Raw genomic sequence first — 15,555 nt, 5'->3', positions numbered from 1 at the left:
ACCCTACACCAGTTGGCCCAGAGAGGCCCACGCCAAACAGCCAGCTTTGAAGAGAGAGACCACACCCACAGAAAATCTGAAAGACTAGTAGACTCTGAAAATATACCAGGTTCTCTCCACAGCGAGAGGTTTTATTATTCAGCATTATTCTTTTCCTGTGCTTGCGTGCACTTTACTTGTTAAATAAATAGTTTTTTCTTTTTTCACTTTCCTCCAAGGAATTTCTTCCCGAATCTGGTGGGGGAGGGGCAGCTGAAACCTGCCTTCTATCAGAGGGTATTTTCCTCCAATTTGTCTCAAATCAGGACAATGTCAAAAGGCACTCTCCATCTTTTTTATAACCTCCCTTTATGTTCTGAAAGGCTGCAGTGAGGTCTCCCCAGAGCCTTCTCTTCTCCAGGCTGAACAACCCCAGCCCATCCTCATAGGAGAGGTGCTCCAACCCTCTGATCATCTTCATGGATCTACTCTGGACTTGCTCTAACAGGTAAACATATATATATAGCCAAACTCTACTGGGTTTTGTGTTTGTTTCTGGAGGTTTTTTTTCCCCTGGTGATAAGAGTTAATCCTGAACGGTCAATCAATTTAATTTGTAGCTGCAAAAGTACAAAATACTTCATCTCTGCGTTTCAAAGACACAGCAAGCTACATAATACCAATAGAGAACCTGAACAACTTTCTGTAATACTACTACTAGTTTATGGTTTACTCTCTATTTAGGTTTTAAATATTATAAAATAATGAGAAAATGTAAGTTAAGTGTGGTTTGGGGTTTTTTGACATGTCTCAAATACTCAGGGGGCACAATTTTATGTAATGTTTTAACTTTAGCATCAATATTCAAACCTTTCTGGTTAAATACAAATAATGAAAGATATTTTAAGTATGTAAAGAGGACAAACCTGACCAAAATGTATTTGGTGCTGACTTTGCATTAATAAACAACCTACTTCAATGTAATTAGACCTCTTTGACATGAAATAATAAAAGCTACTAGGAGGGGCTGAAATGTTGCAGGACAGGATTAGAAATCTGAATCATCTTAACTAATTACAGAAATGGTCTAAGAAAAAAAGGAAAGGTTGCAATTTCATAGGGACAAATGCAGGGTTCTGCTTGTAGACAAGATTAAGTGACTTCAAACAAACAATGTAATAAAAAACACCCAGACGGCAGCATTAAAGAAATTATATGGATGACTACGGCAAACTACAAGTTGAATATAAACCAGTGAACTCTGGCAAAAAAACCCAAAAAACAACAAAACCAAACACAATAATTGGGTGTATGATACAGCCTATCGCATATGCAAAGTAGTCCTTCCTTCTCAGCACTGAGAAGCAGGAGCATTATCATAAAATCACCAAGGTTGGAAGAGACCTTTAAGATCATTCAGTCCAACTGTCCACCCAGCACTACCATTGTAACCATTAGACCATCACCCAGTACCAGATCCAGACACCCCTCAAACACCTCCAGGGATGATGACTTTACCACCTCCCTGTGAAATTATGTCCAGTGAGAGCCACACATCAAGAAATACATTGATCAACTGTATGGAACTGAGGAAGCAACAGGAAGTAATGTCCATTCTTCTTTTAATCACTTGACTGATTTCACACTATCAAATTGTACACAAAGGGACACAAAGGGAGAGCTGAGGAACCACTTCAACCTTAGTCACTGGATAAACTAAAATACTTAAGACTAGTAACATGTAATGTATGTAAAAGAGATGTGCATTAGTATTGTATCTAACTAGTTCTAGTGAGTCTTGTGTTCAGCTTAAAAAACATCTCAGTTAAAAGGTTAGCTTTTCAAATGCAGAAACCATATTTTACTGTAAGCATTCAGTTCAGTTATGCTTTTATGCTGCTGTTGTTGTAATAATAATATTAATAATAATAATAATAATAATAATAATACAATACCAATAATCCTATGCCAGCTGTCACTGTATCAACGTTAACACCTATTTTGGCACGGGCCGTGCTTTAAAATGTGGACTTGCAAAATTCTAAAGGTGCCCTATTAAATGAACACAAAAGCATGTGAGGTAGTTTCCTAGATGAAAGCACACATTATGAACATACTCCAAACAGCTTCACCAACCAGTTGCTTCTCCCAGTCTGTTCGTGATAAGGAATACTCCTCTTAGGTGCAAAATAATTCGATCTCATCACAACTCTGTTTTTTCAAATATATTTTTCTAGACACCTTCTCTCCATTTTTTTCACCTTGACTCTTTGCTATTAAATCTAGCTCTCTAATAAATCAGCTGCTTGCTCCATATGACATTCTAATTATTACTAATGTGCAGCCAGCAGGGGGTAGACTGGCATAACAACAGCAATTTCCTGCATGAAAAATGTATAACTAGCTCTATAGAAATAAGAAAAAAAAAGTGAAACTAATATTAAAAATTTATTTTTTAATATCTCACTGTCATCAACACAAAGGAACATCAGGAAATGATTGCTTAATAAATGCAAATTTGCATCTATTTGCATTAAACCTATTTGCAATAAAAAAAGGGGAATAAAGCATTTATACTCATGGTAGTACAGTGAAGAGATACCAAGCCCTGTAAAACCATGAGTTTTTAAAATGCCAGTTCAATTATTCTAAGTCACAGCCGAGTTATGTTTCTAACACACCTTTAGCAAAAGTTTCTAAATAAAGGCTCGGTACAATTATTTGACAACATCGCTGAAAAACTGATGCATCATCTGCAAAATTAGGGAAGGAATTTCTGAAAAACTATAGTCACTGAAGTTTATGTTTAAATAACAAATTGTGTTACTCTATAAAGAGTAATTTATAATATCTCCTCAACAGAAAAGATTTTCAGATACCTGGATGATGAAATTACCTTCTTTCAAAAAATAAAACTGATGATAGAGAAAATTTCCTGTTGTTTCCTTAATCCTGATATCTGCTGCTAGAAAGGAGACACTCCCTGAGGGCATCCTCAGTTGCCAAAAACTTGCTAATGAACAAGGACTCAAATTTCTGAATATATCTCAAGACTGTGCTATACACCACTTAATCCATATCTTGCTTTTTGTTTCCAACTACAGAACTGACAAGGTAAAAAAAAAAAAAAACAAAACAAAAAAACCACCAACAAAAAAGAAGAAAAAACCCATCAATCCACCACCAAAATCTCATCAACCCAATCCAAAACAGAACACCTGTTTAAAAGGCTGTTTTAAGAAACATGCAAGGTCAGGAACACAATCTGAAACGCATTAAGTACACTCTCATCTCTGTTCAACAACAAATGTTTCTTAATTGACACAGACACAGATTTACCACACAGTATGTACTTTCCATATTCACCCTCAAAAAGCCACTTTTCTTCACAAAGCATTCCTTCATCACTGCCCTCATTCTCACCATCTAGAGTCTTTTGTACCCCATCTGTATCTTAGTTCTGCATGCTTGACTTAACCTGCAAATACTTTGGACCAAGAATTCTTTTTTTTCTCCCACTAATACAACTACTCACATCAGGCACCTTAAATAGTGTTCACTAACAATGCTTTGCAGTATCACCAGAAGAGTCATTGAAAATACAAAGGTTGCTTAAGATAAGACAAAGATATGAGTTTTGATTTTAAGGTAATTGCCAGTCAGCTTAGTAGGACCTATGATACCCAGCAGTAAGAAGAGAAGCTACAAAACGGCCATATTCTTTTCTGCCCAGTAAGTGCCACACAACAGCACACAACAACAGATTCTGCCCTTTATTTTTGTTTAAGTAAAGATCATTGATTTTCCCCTGCAGGTTTAAACACACATTGTTCTACTCTGATTTTTCTAGAAGCTGAAAGCTAAATATCTCCCTGCAGCACCCAACTGCAGAGAATGCTATGCTTAGCAAAGAAGTAAGACAGCTGGAACTGGTTCTGAGAGTGATGTGATATCCAAGTTCCACGTGGACACACTATCTCAGGTCATGAAAACAGTATAGCCACAGCTGTCCCAGCACAATGTTGAGAAGATGTAACTACATCACTCCTGCATGCAGACACAGACAAGCAGTGCTACCATACCCAGCTCTGTGCCTTGTCACAGTGCACAACCAGGCATGCTGCTACTCCTGCTACAGCCAAAACCAACTCCTTCAGCTTAAACAAGGTATCCTATCATAGCATAACCTTGAAACAAATGAGCCACTGAAGATGACTAACTCATTAAACAGATAAATAGACATGCTAAAAAATCTCTACTCCTGCTTCAGGGTTTCTTCTTGACCTGTTAACTCCAGTAAGTTAAGCAAAGAACAGCAACCAGGATGTCACTTTCAAACAGGTTTGTCTACTTTGTAAGGTGCCAGCAGTTTCTTTTAATATTCAGGAGAAAATATCCTATTATAATGTAGCCTGTGTAAATCAGCAAAACATGACAGATAGGTTCTCTTACTTAAAACACTAACAGGTCCAGGTTCCTGATACTTCTTCTCTTTATGAATTCATATAAAACAAACACAATGGCTAAGCAAGCTACTTCACATAACTGGCTAACAGGACACCTTTCTTCTAACACTTCGTTTGCAGCCTTCTCCATATTGGGTTAACCAGAGACCAGGCAGTGGCTGACAAAATATAAAAAATCCAATATATAAAATGTATCAACAGCTTTCCATTTGCTCTGTTACACTTCAGATTTAGGTACAGAAACATATATATTAATTATGAAGTGGAGGCAAGACCTGAAGGGTTTACCGTGAATCTGCCAGAACTCCCTACGTGAAACGGTCATCTTTCACATAAAGGGACATGACTGGGAACATACAACCAAATCGACCACTGATCCTAACCCAGAATGAGGCCTCAACTGACATTTCTGCACAGCCATATAGTACATAGTGTGGTGTGGAACCTATTTTCTAACAAGTATTACAATGGTCTCTCAAATACCTAAATAGCACACTTGGAATTACAAATTAAGAATACAGACTAGATTTCATACAGATCTGCCAAATACAGAGTATCAACAACATGTGACATAAGTTTAAAAGGATGGGGTAAGAGAATGAAAATAGAACTCACTAGTGAGAAAACACGCTTGAAAATTCTCTTCTGCAAATATACACAGAACTACTCTCTGTAAAAACATTCATTCTAGCATGTACTTCCCACATTAAAGTATTCTGATTAGTTAATAGAAATAAGTTTGTTTGTTGACTTCAAAGTAATTAAAGGTTCCTTTAAAGCTAGAAGAAAGGCGAACAGATTCTTAAATGTATCAATTTAATGATACATGCTATTGTATTTAGTATTCTGCAAAACAACTTTTAGCAAACATTAAATATAACCCACAAAAATTCTGGGAAACTAGTATCTGAAAGGAAACCTTCTGAAGTTTTATTAAATTTGCTAATTATGTCCAAAAGAAAGGCAACTAAACAGTACCTTCTTATTTCTGAGGTAGGCTTTCTTGGCTGAAATACGTCCACGCCTTGCTTCCAGCTGGCGGATTTTCTGTTGTAACTTTTGCAGCTCCTCTTTTTGCAAGTGTACAGATGTTGCCATATCCTCTTTTTCAAGCATGGCTTCCATACTTTCATAAGTGTCATAATACACCACTTCATCTCTCTTCTCTGTTTTAAAGATGTCAGCAATGAAAAAAATCGAATCATTAGTTCGTATTTGATTAACATTTTGTTTTCCTCCCACTGAGTTGCAAGATTTAATGCCACAGCCCTTTCAGAGGACTACCAAAAATCAAAAGGTCAGAGGAAAACCATTAAACAGTAAGGCTTTGAAGTCTGTATGAGGAACAGAAATTAATTCCAATGAAGCTCAGCCTGCTATTCAGGAAAGCTCAGAGTATTAAAACACAAATGCAATTCTAAATGTATTATGTGTAGTGTAATTTTAACACAATGCCCATGCACGTCTTTGGGTCTCACAAGGGACCCACAGTGTGTACCAATTTTTTCCGGTCTTCAGCATGAAGTTCAGGATAGACAAGACTATCTGAAGTCTTTGGCATGGGATTCTTCTGTTACAACCAGCTGGTAATTTCATGTAAGGGGAATCAGGCAACAGGACACCAAAAACCTTCTCATAGGTTTTTGATGTCCCAGTCACTGCTCCTGGGAGGGAGGGAGGGAGGGAAACTTCAAGGCAATCCTTCAAAGCATTACAGGCCTGAAAAGGAGGTAATTACTAATAGTTTTATCAACACTCATGATTTTTAGCTTCCTGAGTGAAGCATTTGGAATAACACTGAGCTCATCTTTGAATGCTGCCTTCTCATCTCTTGCCAAGAAGGAAAGAGTGGTGATTATAAATCCTTGAAGAATGTTGGGATGAAGAAGCAGCGAAGACCTCTTGTTCTTTATTCCACTGGCATAGACAGTAGGATAAATTTGTAATACACCAAGAGGGAAATGCATTACTGCTGTCTGAAACAGGCAGATGCAACTGGCATGTCTATCAAGTATCTATTCCACCAAACTTTCTTCAATTTTATCAACTACTTTCAGAAAGACTGTAATTGCTCCTACTTCAGCTGCTTGATTATTTGGGGACAAGCACAGGGTTTTCCTCAGTACACAGTCCATTTTAAAAGCTGTTGTCACTTCATGTTATATGTGTGTACAGTCTCTGCTGCAACCAAAATTCTGATTGCCATGCTAATTTTAGCTCAGTAGAAGTCATGGCAGAACCAGACAAGAAAGCACAGCAAGACATTCACCTCAAAATAAAAGCTAATAAAAACCACAGTTTCTTTACTTCAGTGCTCGGTTTAAAAAATAAAAACATTGTAAAGCTTCATCAATATGTAAAAACTGCCAAGGCACTAGAACTCCCTTTGAGATATCACTGAGTAAAAAGAAGAGAAGACTCATGGCTAACAATTATATTTTACCACAGAGTTATAAAATGGGAGAATTTACACGTGAATTTTGCTTTAGAAGACTTTCATGCAAAGTTGAAGACAGAAATCTACGAGTTCATCCACCACAAAACCATTTTAACAAGAATGTACTAGTACTTTTTATGAATAAGATAAAACCCTTGTAAATTCTAACCTAATAAAATTATGTTCTGGGAACTTCAATGCAGGTATTTGCTTAATGACAGTGAAAAAACACTAGTGTTGCTCATAATATGGCAATCTATTATCACTTGGTCCTTTTCAGATCCTTTGCTGAATTTGCGAAGATGTTCTTCTAGGTCACAACCCAGTGCAGGCAACTCAGATCATGCGTTGAGAACTCTCTGAGCTACCTCTGCAGAACCAAGACAGTCAAAGACTAAAGAAAGAAAAGCAACAGTACCTACTAGGCTTACATACACAAATCTCAAATCATAAAGACGTGCAAAATCAAAAGTCTGTTACGTAACTACCAGTACACTTTAAAAAGAAAGTGTAACAGACCATGCTTTTCTTCTGACATCATATGAAACAACACATATTAAAAGATCACTAAATGTTTTAGATGCTTGAATTCAGATTTGGTGCTGAATAGTCTGGAACATATGTAGTCACTTCCGCATCGCATTATTTTTCACATTAATTGTTCTATCCACCTAAGTAAAGCCTGAGAAGGTAGTTTCATGCTTTGAACAAGTCCCTCACATTTAGGAACTATATTTTTCATTTTCTGTCCTATGGGATAGTTTTGGATTTATTATTAAACAACATCTTACAAGTTTAAAATAGCAAAGGAAGCCAGAACAATGAACTGTTTTGTTGCCATGAGGGAAGAATGGGGTGATGGTTTAGCTGACTGGAGGGTTTTATTTTGGATTAGGTTGTGCGTTGATGTTTTTTGAGATTTCTGGAGAAAACATTAATGACAAGTCATAATGACCTATGACGTTTTTACACCTTAGTCTCTGACAGCCCAGAGGTTTTATTATCACTACACCAAAGGATTTTGATATACATTTCTTCTTGGTCTCCCATTCAGGTGATTTCTTTCAGTTTGTAGCTAAGCAGACCATACCATGTCTTCAGTACCAAAACTACATGTGTGATTTCCCAAGCACAAAATTGATCTACCTCAAAATCACCAACTACTTCTCCACAGAAGCACCCAGTCAAAGCTGCTGCATTTCTGTCAGTCATTTACAAAGTTCCAAATCTTTATGTTCCATACATACTAGTACAGTTGTTTCCATCACCAAGCCATAAAGGCGAAGATTCATGTTACAGTGAGACGAATCTGTGATACCTATGTTTTCTCCTTTTCCAGAGGCAACTCAAAATACAATGTAGCTTCAAATCTCCCTTAGGAGAATTTTCTATCCATTTGTTATGCAAAATTTGTTATGCAAGGCCTACACACTGAAACAGTAAAACAAAGCTTGCGTAAATACAAACATTAAAGATAGAAGGGTAAAGGATAGAATTGGATTAAAAAATGCTGTATGATTTATGTGTACCGTTTCCACAGTTTCTAAGTACATGAGGTATAGTAGGATAGTCGGTTCTGGAAGCATAAGGTTTGCATTGCTGCTCTAAATCTGAAATAACAATACAAGCTTCAAAGTTTAGCAGAAGGAATCCAATTTGCAGATAGCTTTTGAAAACCAATCACTTTCAAGAAAAGAGTAATATCAACACATATTTTTAGTCAGACAAGTCCCGCAATTAAGACATTTCCTCCTCTCCAATCTTAGCCCTTCAAAACTTACATAGTTTGAGTATCTTACATGCAAACTTCCAAATACAGGCAATAAGAACCATAACCGAACTTCTGTAAGTGTATGTATATGCCTTATGAACAGGTGTAAATTCTAATTTAACTGTAATTTTGCAGCTCTTCACACGGCAAAGAATTTGTTCTCATTTCATTCCCACAGGCTTCACTGGACTCTTGGGAAGAAAATTATCTTTCACAGATTATGTATTAATTGAAATAAAGAAAGCACCTGACATCAATCTTCTGATGCTTTCAAGCTGTGCTGTCAGCAGCAGCTCTTCACATTTCAAGATCTCGAACTGCACTTCATATAACTGAAGCTGTAGGTCATAGTAATCAGCTTCTAAGTGGTCCAAATGGGCTAAGGCTTCTGTACCACCTTTCAGGCTCTGCATCTAAATAAAAAGAGAAAACAACAAACAAACAAACAAACACCATACAACTCCATGATAATGATGAGCACAAAACCACAGATTTTATGATTACAGTTAAGATACTGTCTGGTACAGTAAATGTAACATGTTACAATTGAACACATCAAGCCCATAAGATAGGTTCTGATCAGCCACACACTTTAAGATGCCTTTAGTATCTGACATTTTTTTCTACATGGCAATGAAACAAATCCATGGCATTGAATTACACTTCACGACTGTCAAGTGTCAAGTCATACCGTGCATAATGTGAAACATCTCTCACACTCTTTTATTCTATTACTTTATTCTCTCAAGGTACATAATGAAATTAGAATTCTCCTATCTTCAATCCCAGAAGTCTAAAAGTAGGCATCTAGAAAGCTGCAGTTAAAACTTATTACAGTGGAACTGAGGAAAAAATGTGAAAGGATGTGAAAACAGGGATAAATACATGCACTTATCCTCTTGTAATGACAACTTAGTTGTTCTGTTCTTTCTGGAGTCCTTCACAGGAGAATAAATACACAGATTAAAATACTTACATGTATTTCAGTACTCATTTGTATTATATGTTTGAATAGAAGAGTGACAAACAACCGAAGCGAAGTGCAACCATTCTCTTTCATTCAGTCAAACAAGATTTATCTGCTCAATACAGTCAGCCATTCAGACTATATTTAAGAAATAGAAATAGGTAAGGGGATCTTATGTATGCTCTCAGTTTGGAGGGAATTCATGCACCTCCACAAACTACATGCAGAAGAGTTAGGGCTACATCCAAATTCTCTAACTGCTCAAAGTATGGCTACATCCAAATTCTCTAACTGCTCAAAGTATGTGTATCTGATAGTTTCTCTCAGATAATGGATGAAAGTACTGGTAAATTTTAATGGAGATTTGTGATCTGTCTACCTTACTATTCAGAAGAAACCTCCAGTTTCATATTACAGTCAGTCAATCACTAAAAAAGGATGTCTATCAAGCAAAAATACAGGACCTAGTCAACTATACATTTAAAAAGTATTTGCTAGTATGTCCTCTACATTATGGTGTTATCTTCAAGTTGCAAATCTGAGTCTGTAATGAAGAGCTACAAATAGGTTCCTTGAGTTTTACTTGTCACACGTAGTTAAATACGACTATACTAAACTAGAAAAGTAGCTGTACTGAATTAAACCAATCCATTTTACTCAATACCCTGTTTCTGGAAAATGTTAACTGCAAAAATCCAGGTAGATGAAACACAGCAGGCAGTGCAGCAATACCTTCCCCAAACGCTTCACAAGCCTCCAGCACAACTTGCAGTACAACTTAAACCACAGCGCTGCCTTTTATACAAAACAGACTTACTGGACTTAATTAATAAATTTGTCCTATCCTTTTTTTTTTAAAGCATGTATGCTTTCAGCACCTGCATCATTATCTATTGACAGGGATTTCACAGCTCAGTTAAACACAAGTAGTTCTGTATACTATACTTATTTCCATGTAAGACTGCTAGACAGAAGACCTGTGAATCAATTCTCGTAACCTCTATTTTAAGTTTCTTCTGCTATATTTTGTACTTCCTGTATGCATCTTTTGTGTATCAACTATTAGTCTGAAAAGCTCAGTAAGTCCTTAAGGGAACACCATAAACCTTAAAATCATTAATGTATCATGTATATTTTACAGTCCAGTGTTACACAAAAATGTCTTGTTACGTAGCTTTATTACTCTGCATCCATATTAAGTTACTAATTTGACCAGAACAGTAAATGACATAATGATGGTATATTTGGAGTGAATTAGAGGCTACTTTTCAAGACAAAAGTTCTCTAGAATTCTTCATTTTTTCCATATAAGAGGGATAATGGTCATTGTTCAGGCAGGATATTGGCATTTTTCAAGGGGTTTGGCATTTTTCAAGGATTTCCTCACTGTAAAAATGCAGCAAAATTTAGTGGGTTTGGGGGTGAGGGAAGTGAGTGTGGGAAATGTTTGTTTGCTTTTTAAATTAAGGTAATGTCATTCAAACTTGACCACACCTAAGAACTTCCCTTTTTCCGTAAACTGTGGAATTGACCCAAACCTTTGCAATCTTTTTCTTAAAAACAGATGTTCCCAAATTTAAATCCACAGTCTATATAAAAACTTAAATATTAAGACATAAAGACACACAGAGATCATCTTCAGAAGTACCAGCTCACCAAGTTATAGCAGCTGAGTATTTTATTCACTTGCACTGGTGTCTGCCTGATAAAGGACTTGGCAACTGTACCTTAGCCCTACATACAGAATACAGATGCTGTTAGTTATCTGTTCTGTTTTAGGGGTACACCACCACTATATTCAGCTTTCAGGTGCAACAGAAGTTGGAAATTAGCATCATGGGCAGATATCCTAGATACATAATAGCACCTCATGAAAAAGTAAAATGAAGACCCTGAATTTCAACTATTTATGTTAAAACTTCATGTAAGATACTAATAATTCAAAACAGTATCATCACTTTTGGGCATATTTCAGCACATTCTGTTAAAAATTTCTCTTCTTAATTGAGAGTAATTCTTATGCGTTTTTACCTGATCTGTACCACTAATTTGCTGCATCCTTAGTAGCTCTCAGGCTGATTAACACAGTGAAAGAAACACGAAGAAATTTAACATGAGAATGGTATGGGAAACATTCTGCAGTTGTGTTAGTTTTGGATTTGTGCTGAACACAGGGGCTGATAATACAGAGATTTTTTGTTATTGCTGAGCAGGGCTTACACTGAGCCAAGGCCTTTTCCACTTTTCCTACGGCCACTCTGGCAGGGAAGATGGGAGTGCATGGGAGGCTGAGAAGAGACACAGCCAGGACAGGTGACCCCGACTGACCAAAGGGATATTCCAGACTATGTGACATCATGCCCAGTATATAAAGTGGGGGGAAGAGAGAGGAAGGGAGGGACATTTGGAATGCTGGAGTTTTGTCTTCCCCAGTCACAGTTACCTGTGATGGGGCCCTGCACTCCTGGAGATGGCTGAACACCTGTCTGCCCAGGGGAAGCCACAAATTAATTCCTTGTTTGCTTTGCTCATGTGTGTGGCTTTTACTTTCCCTACTAAACTGGCTTTATCTCACCCACCCATGAGTGTTCTGGCTTTGAACCCTTCCCTGATTCCACTTGTGAGGGAGCAAGTGAGCAGCTACATGGGTCTTGGTTGCTGGCTGGGGTTAAAACACCACAGCGGTGGAACAAAAAACTCAAACAGAGGAGAGCCAAGTTCAATTTCCTATAATGCCACAACTTCCTGCATTAACTAAAGCAAATAATTTAATCTCTACAGTCTTTGTTGTTGCATTCATACCAATCAGAGAATGGATGCATTCACTGAATCATAGAGTGGTTTGGGTTGGAAGGGACTTGAAAGTTCATCTAGTTCCAACCCCCACACCATGGGCAGGGACACATTTCGTTAGACCAGGTTGCTCAGAGCTCCATCCAAGCTGACCTTGAACACTCCTTGGGATGTTGATCCACACCTTCTCTGGGAAACCTGTTCCAGTGTTGCTCCCTCAAAGTAATGAATTTCTTCCTAACACATAATTTAAACCCATCCACTTTCAGTTTAAAGCCATTCCCCCCTCGTCCTACCATAATATGCCCTTGCAAAAAATTTCTTCTTGAAGACTGATGTTCAAAAATCCATAGGCAACCTGCTGAACACCACCAGCGTCCTTATAAAAAATCATATGGTGGTTTTGCTCTGAATTGTCTTTTTTTTTCAGCTAAAATCCAGATACATTAATTTCTTGAGCATTTTAGTCTTTTCAAATGAATATCCTGTTTTTATCTTCTAGAATACAGTTGCTAAATGGTTTGCCAGAGGAGGTATTTCAGTTCTACAAGTATTTTCTTTATTAGACTGCCACCACTCTTCGCCAAGACAGGATTCTCAGTCACATTTCTCACATTCAACTTAAGGCTTTTACATTTTCAGAACACAAGATGTGTTTCAGAGCAGAAGCTGGTTGGTCGTCATATCTCCCTATCACTGTATTGAGACACAGAGCTCTCAATACCTTGTAATACATCACTCCAAAGAAGCATGCCCATTAGCTGTTCCTTACTTCTCTGTCCCCAAAAGCCCCAAATTCACAGCTCAGCACTTTCATCCCAATGTATATTACAACAAACTTTTCCTTTTCCTGCGCAGTTCCTAATACTTCAGCATATCAGAACGAACACTCACTCATCTACCAGACTGAGATCTCATTCAACAAAAATTCACAGGTCCCCTCAGGGAGAAAAATAAGACGTGCTACAAGAAGACGACATACAGTTACTCTAAGTAAGTGAACATATTCAATATATTTCCAATTAGTACTACTGGATTGTCTCATCAGCTCTTGGCTAAGGATGACAACAGCCTGACAAACTCAGGTTTTCAGACAACTCTTCGTTTCCTAAATCTGAAGAGCACTGAAATGCAGTAAACCTATTTTTGTGCTCTGGGTCTTGCATGTACTCTTCTCTCCCCCAAAGACCAAGCTGTCTTCTACAGAGGCTCCTAAAATAGACACATAGTCTGTCAGCCTTACAAACCTACCAGCCTGTGCAGTGCTAAAGTCGTGAATTCTCTGGATAACCTTTTAATAACAGTGCCATCAGTTTAGTCAAATTTTGCTGAAACGTTAGAAAGTTCCCTTAAAACAATCATCTAATTGCTAGAACACACGTTAACATTAGTATGACAGGAAGTTCTTTGCACCAAATGTCCATATGATAGCAAAGTTTAAAAGAGAATTTGTAGCATTGTTGCTTTTGAGGAGGTGTCATAAAACTCAATAGATGTGGACTTTTTCCTACTAAGGCATTTAAACGTAGTTTCATGCATGAACTCTCTCCTCAGGAAAACTGTAGCTAGCACAGCCCCCTCTGGAAGACTGCCTTAGTAACTAAGGTAAGCAGAGAAAGAGAGTGCAACACAACCCTCCAGCTACCCATGTATTTAGTAAGGGTCAGACACCTTCCATCTGGAATGTCAGAGCTATTCTGAAAAGGTGGTCATGCCTCTGAGAGCTAAACTGCAGAGCTTATGCAGCAGCAGATTTCTGTCTATCCCTTCTCTTCATTTTACTCATCCCACTGGACAGCTGTAAACATCAACAGTAAAAACTGCCTTTCTGGTTGACTAACCAGGAAAAGGTGAACAGAAAACATACATAAGTGGCACAAAACTCACCACACCTACATTGCAACATCATTTGTCTAGCACTGCTTCTTTATGCATACTTTAATTTTCTACTTACTGGCATGAAAACTTACCTCCTCTTTCAGCGCATGTTTTTTCTGCTCCAAACAGATTTCTTTAGCACGCATCAACTGCAAAGTCTCCTTAGAAACTGCATACTGAAGCTTTTCCATACGTTCCACTGCTGCTGCCCATGCTGCCTTACCAAATTTTTTCTGGTCTGCTCGCATTCGATCATACACCGCTGCAAAGGAAAAAAAGGCAGGCATCTTACTAGTCTACTCTTTAGACAACTAGTGATCCTACTGCAAAGAAAATGCACACATTTGTACTTAATAAAAATCTCATTAATGCAAGCATTTGGTCTTAAACTGCATCCCAAATTTTCCCCACTTCTGTAAGCACCAATTATCAGATACTAAAGTCTACAGCTTACCTTAATAACATTTATAGTACAGTCATAAATTTAAATAAATCTGAAGAGTGAAAAAAATTACAATTTAAAACAAAAATTTCAGCTTAACTTCAAGTGGAATTCTGTAAAAACACTGCATTAAATTAAAATAACATCTACCTATTACCTCAAAACCCAGGAGTCCCTTGCCTGATTCATATTTACTATTCTTGGGTCCCAGATAACATCTAGGCTGACCCACACAAGATTTTCACCATTGTTAATACATAGATCACACGATACTGTACTTAGCTTTGCAAAGCAAATGCTACAAAAGTAATGGAATCAAAGGGGTGGCATTCAGTCACCACATGCTATCACATGCTGTTCTTAGGTAATAAGAAATACCTTTATGTTCTCATGTGTTTTTCCTCTGCCATCTGTTAGTATCTGGGTATGTAAGCCTACCCTGCTATCAGCAGGAGGCCAAGAAAAACCCCAAACACAGAAACCAGGCAAATAACCTGTATATTAAAGGTCTGTGGCTGTAATCAGCCTTCTGGCATGTCACTTTCCACTGCTCTTCCCCCAAATCCTGACTGCTGTACATAAAAAAGCATGTGAACAAAAACAAGTGAGTATCTATGAATATGCATTATCAACTAGTAGTGTATCTTATCAGATGCCTTTCTCATACTAGAAAAGGAGGGAAGCTGATTAGTGCATTTAGAATTTGCTCGAATTAAATTTATTCCAACATGCTTTAACCTATCAAGTCACCCTTTCAGAACAAGGTGAAATTTCATGTTCTTTTTAACTTGGGTTGTCACTGAAAAGAGTAAATTTGCAGTG

General features: G+C 37.5%; 1 protein-coding gene across 1 annotated transcript in view; it reads right to left on the bottom strand.

Annotated features, from left to right (window-relative positions):
* Positions 1-15,555, bottom strand: part of JMY (junction mediating and regulatory protein, p53 cofactor) — a 67,564-nt gene that overhangs the window by 15,520 nt on the left and 36,489 nt on the right. Inside the window, exons 4-6 of the mRNA XM_082301025.1 lie at positions 14,384-14,553; positions 8,901-9,066; positions 5,424-5,611 (exon numbers count right to left, since the gene is read on the bottom strand). Coding sequence (XP_082157151.1) covers positions 5,424-5,611; positions 8,901-9,066; positions 14,384-14,553 — 524 coding nt within the window. The remainder of the gene's footprint in view (positions 1-5,423; positions 5,612-8,900; positions 9,067-14,383; positions 14,554-15,555) is intronic.

Source organism: Coloeus monedula (genome assembly GCF_965178545.1).
Source record: "Coloeus monedula genome assembly, chromosome: Z".
In the NCBI taxonomy this organism is placed as follows: domain Eukaryota; kingdom Metazoa; phylum Chordata; class Aves; order Passeriformes; family Corvidae; genus Coloeus; species Coloeus monedula.
The sequence above is the reverse complement of the archived record's forward strand: the minus strand, read 5'-3'. Positions and strand labels throughout refer to the sequence as shown.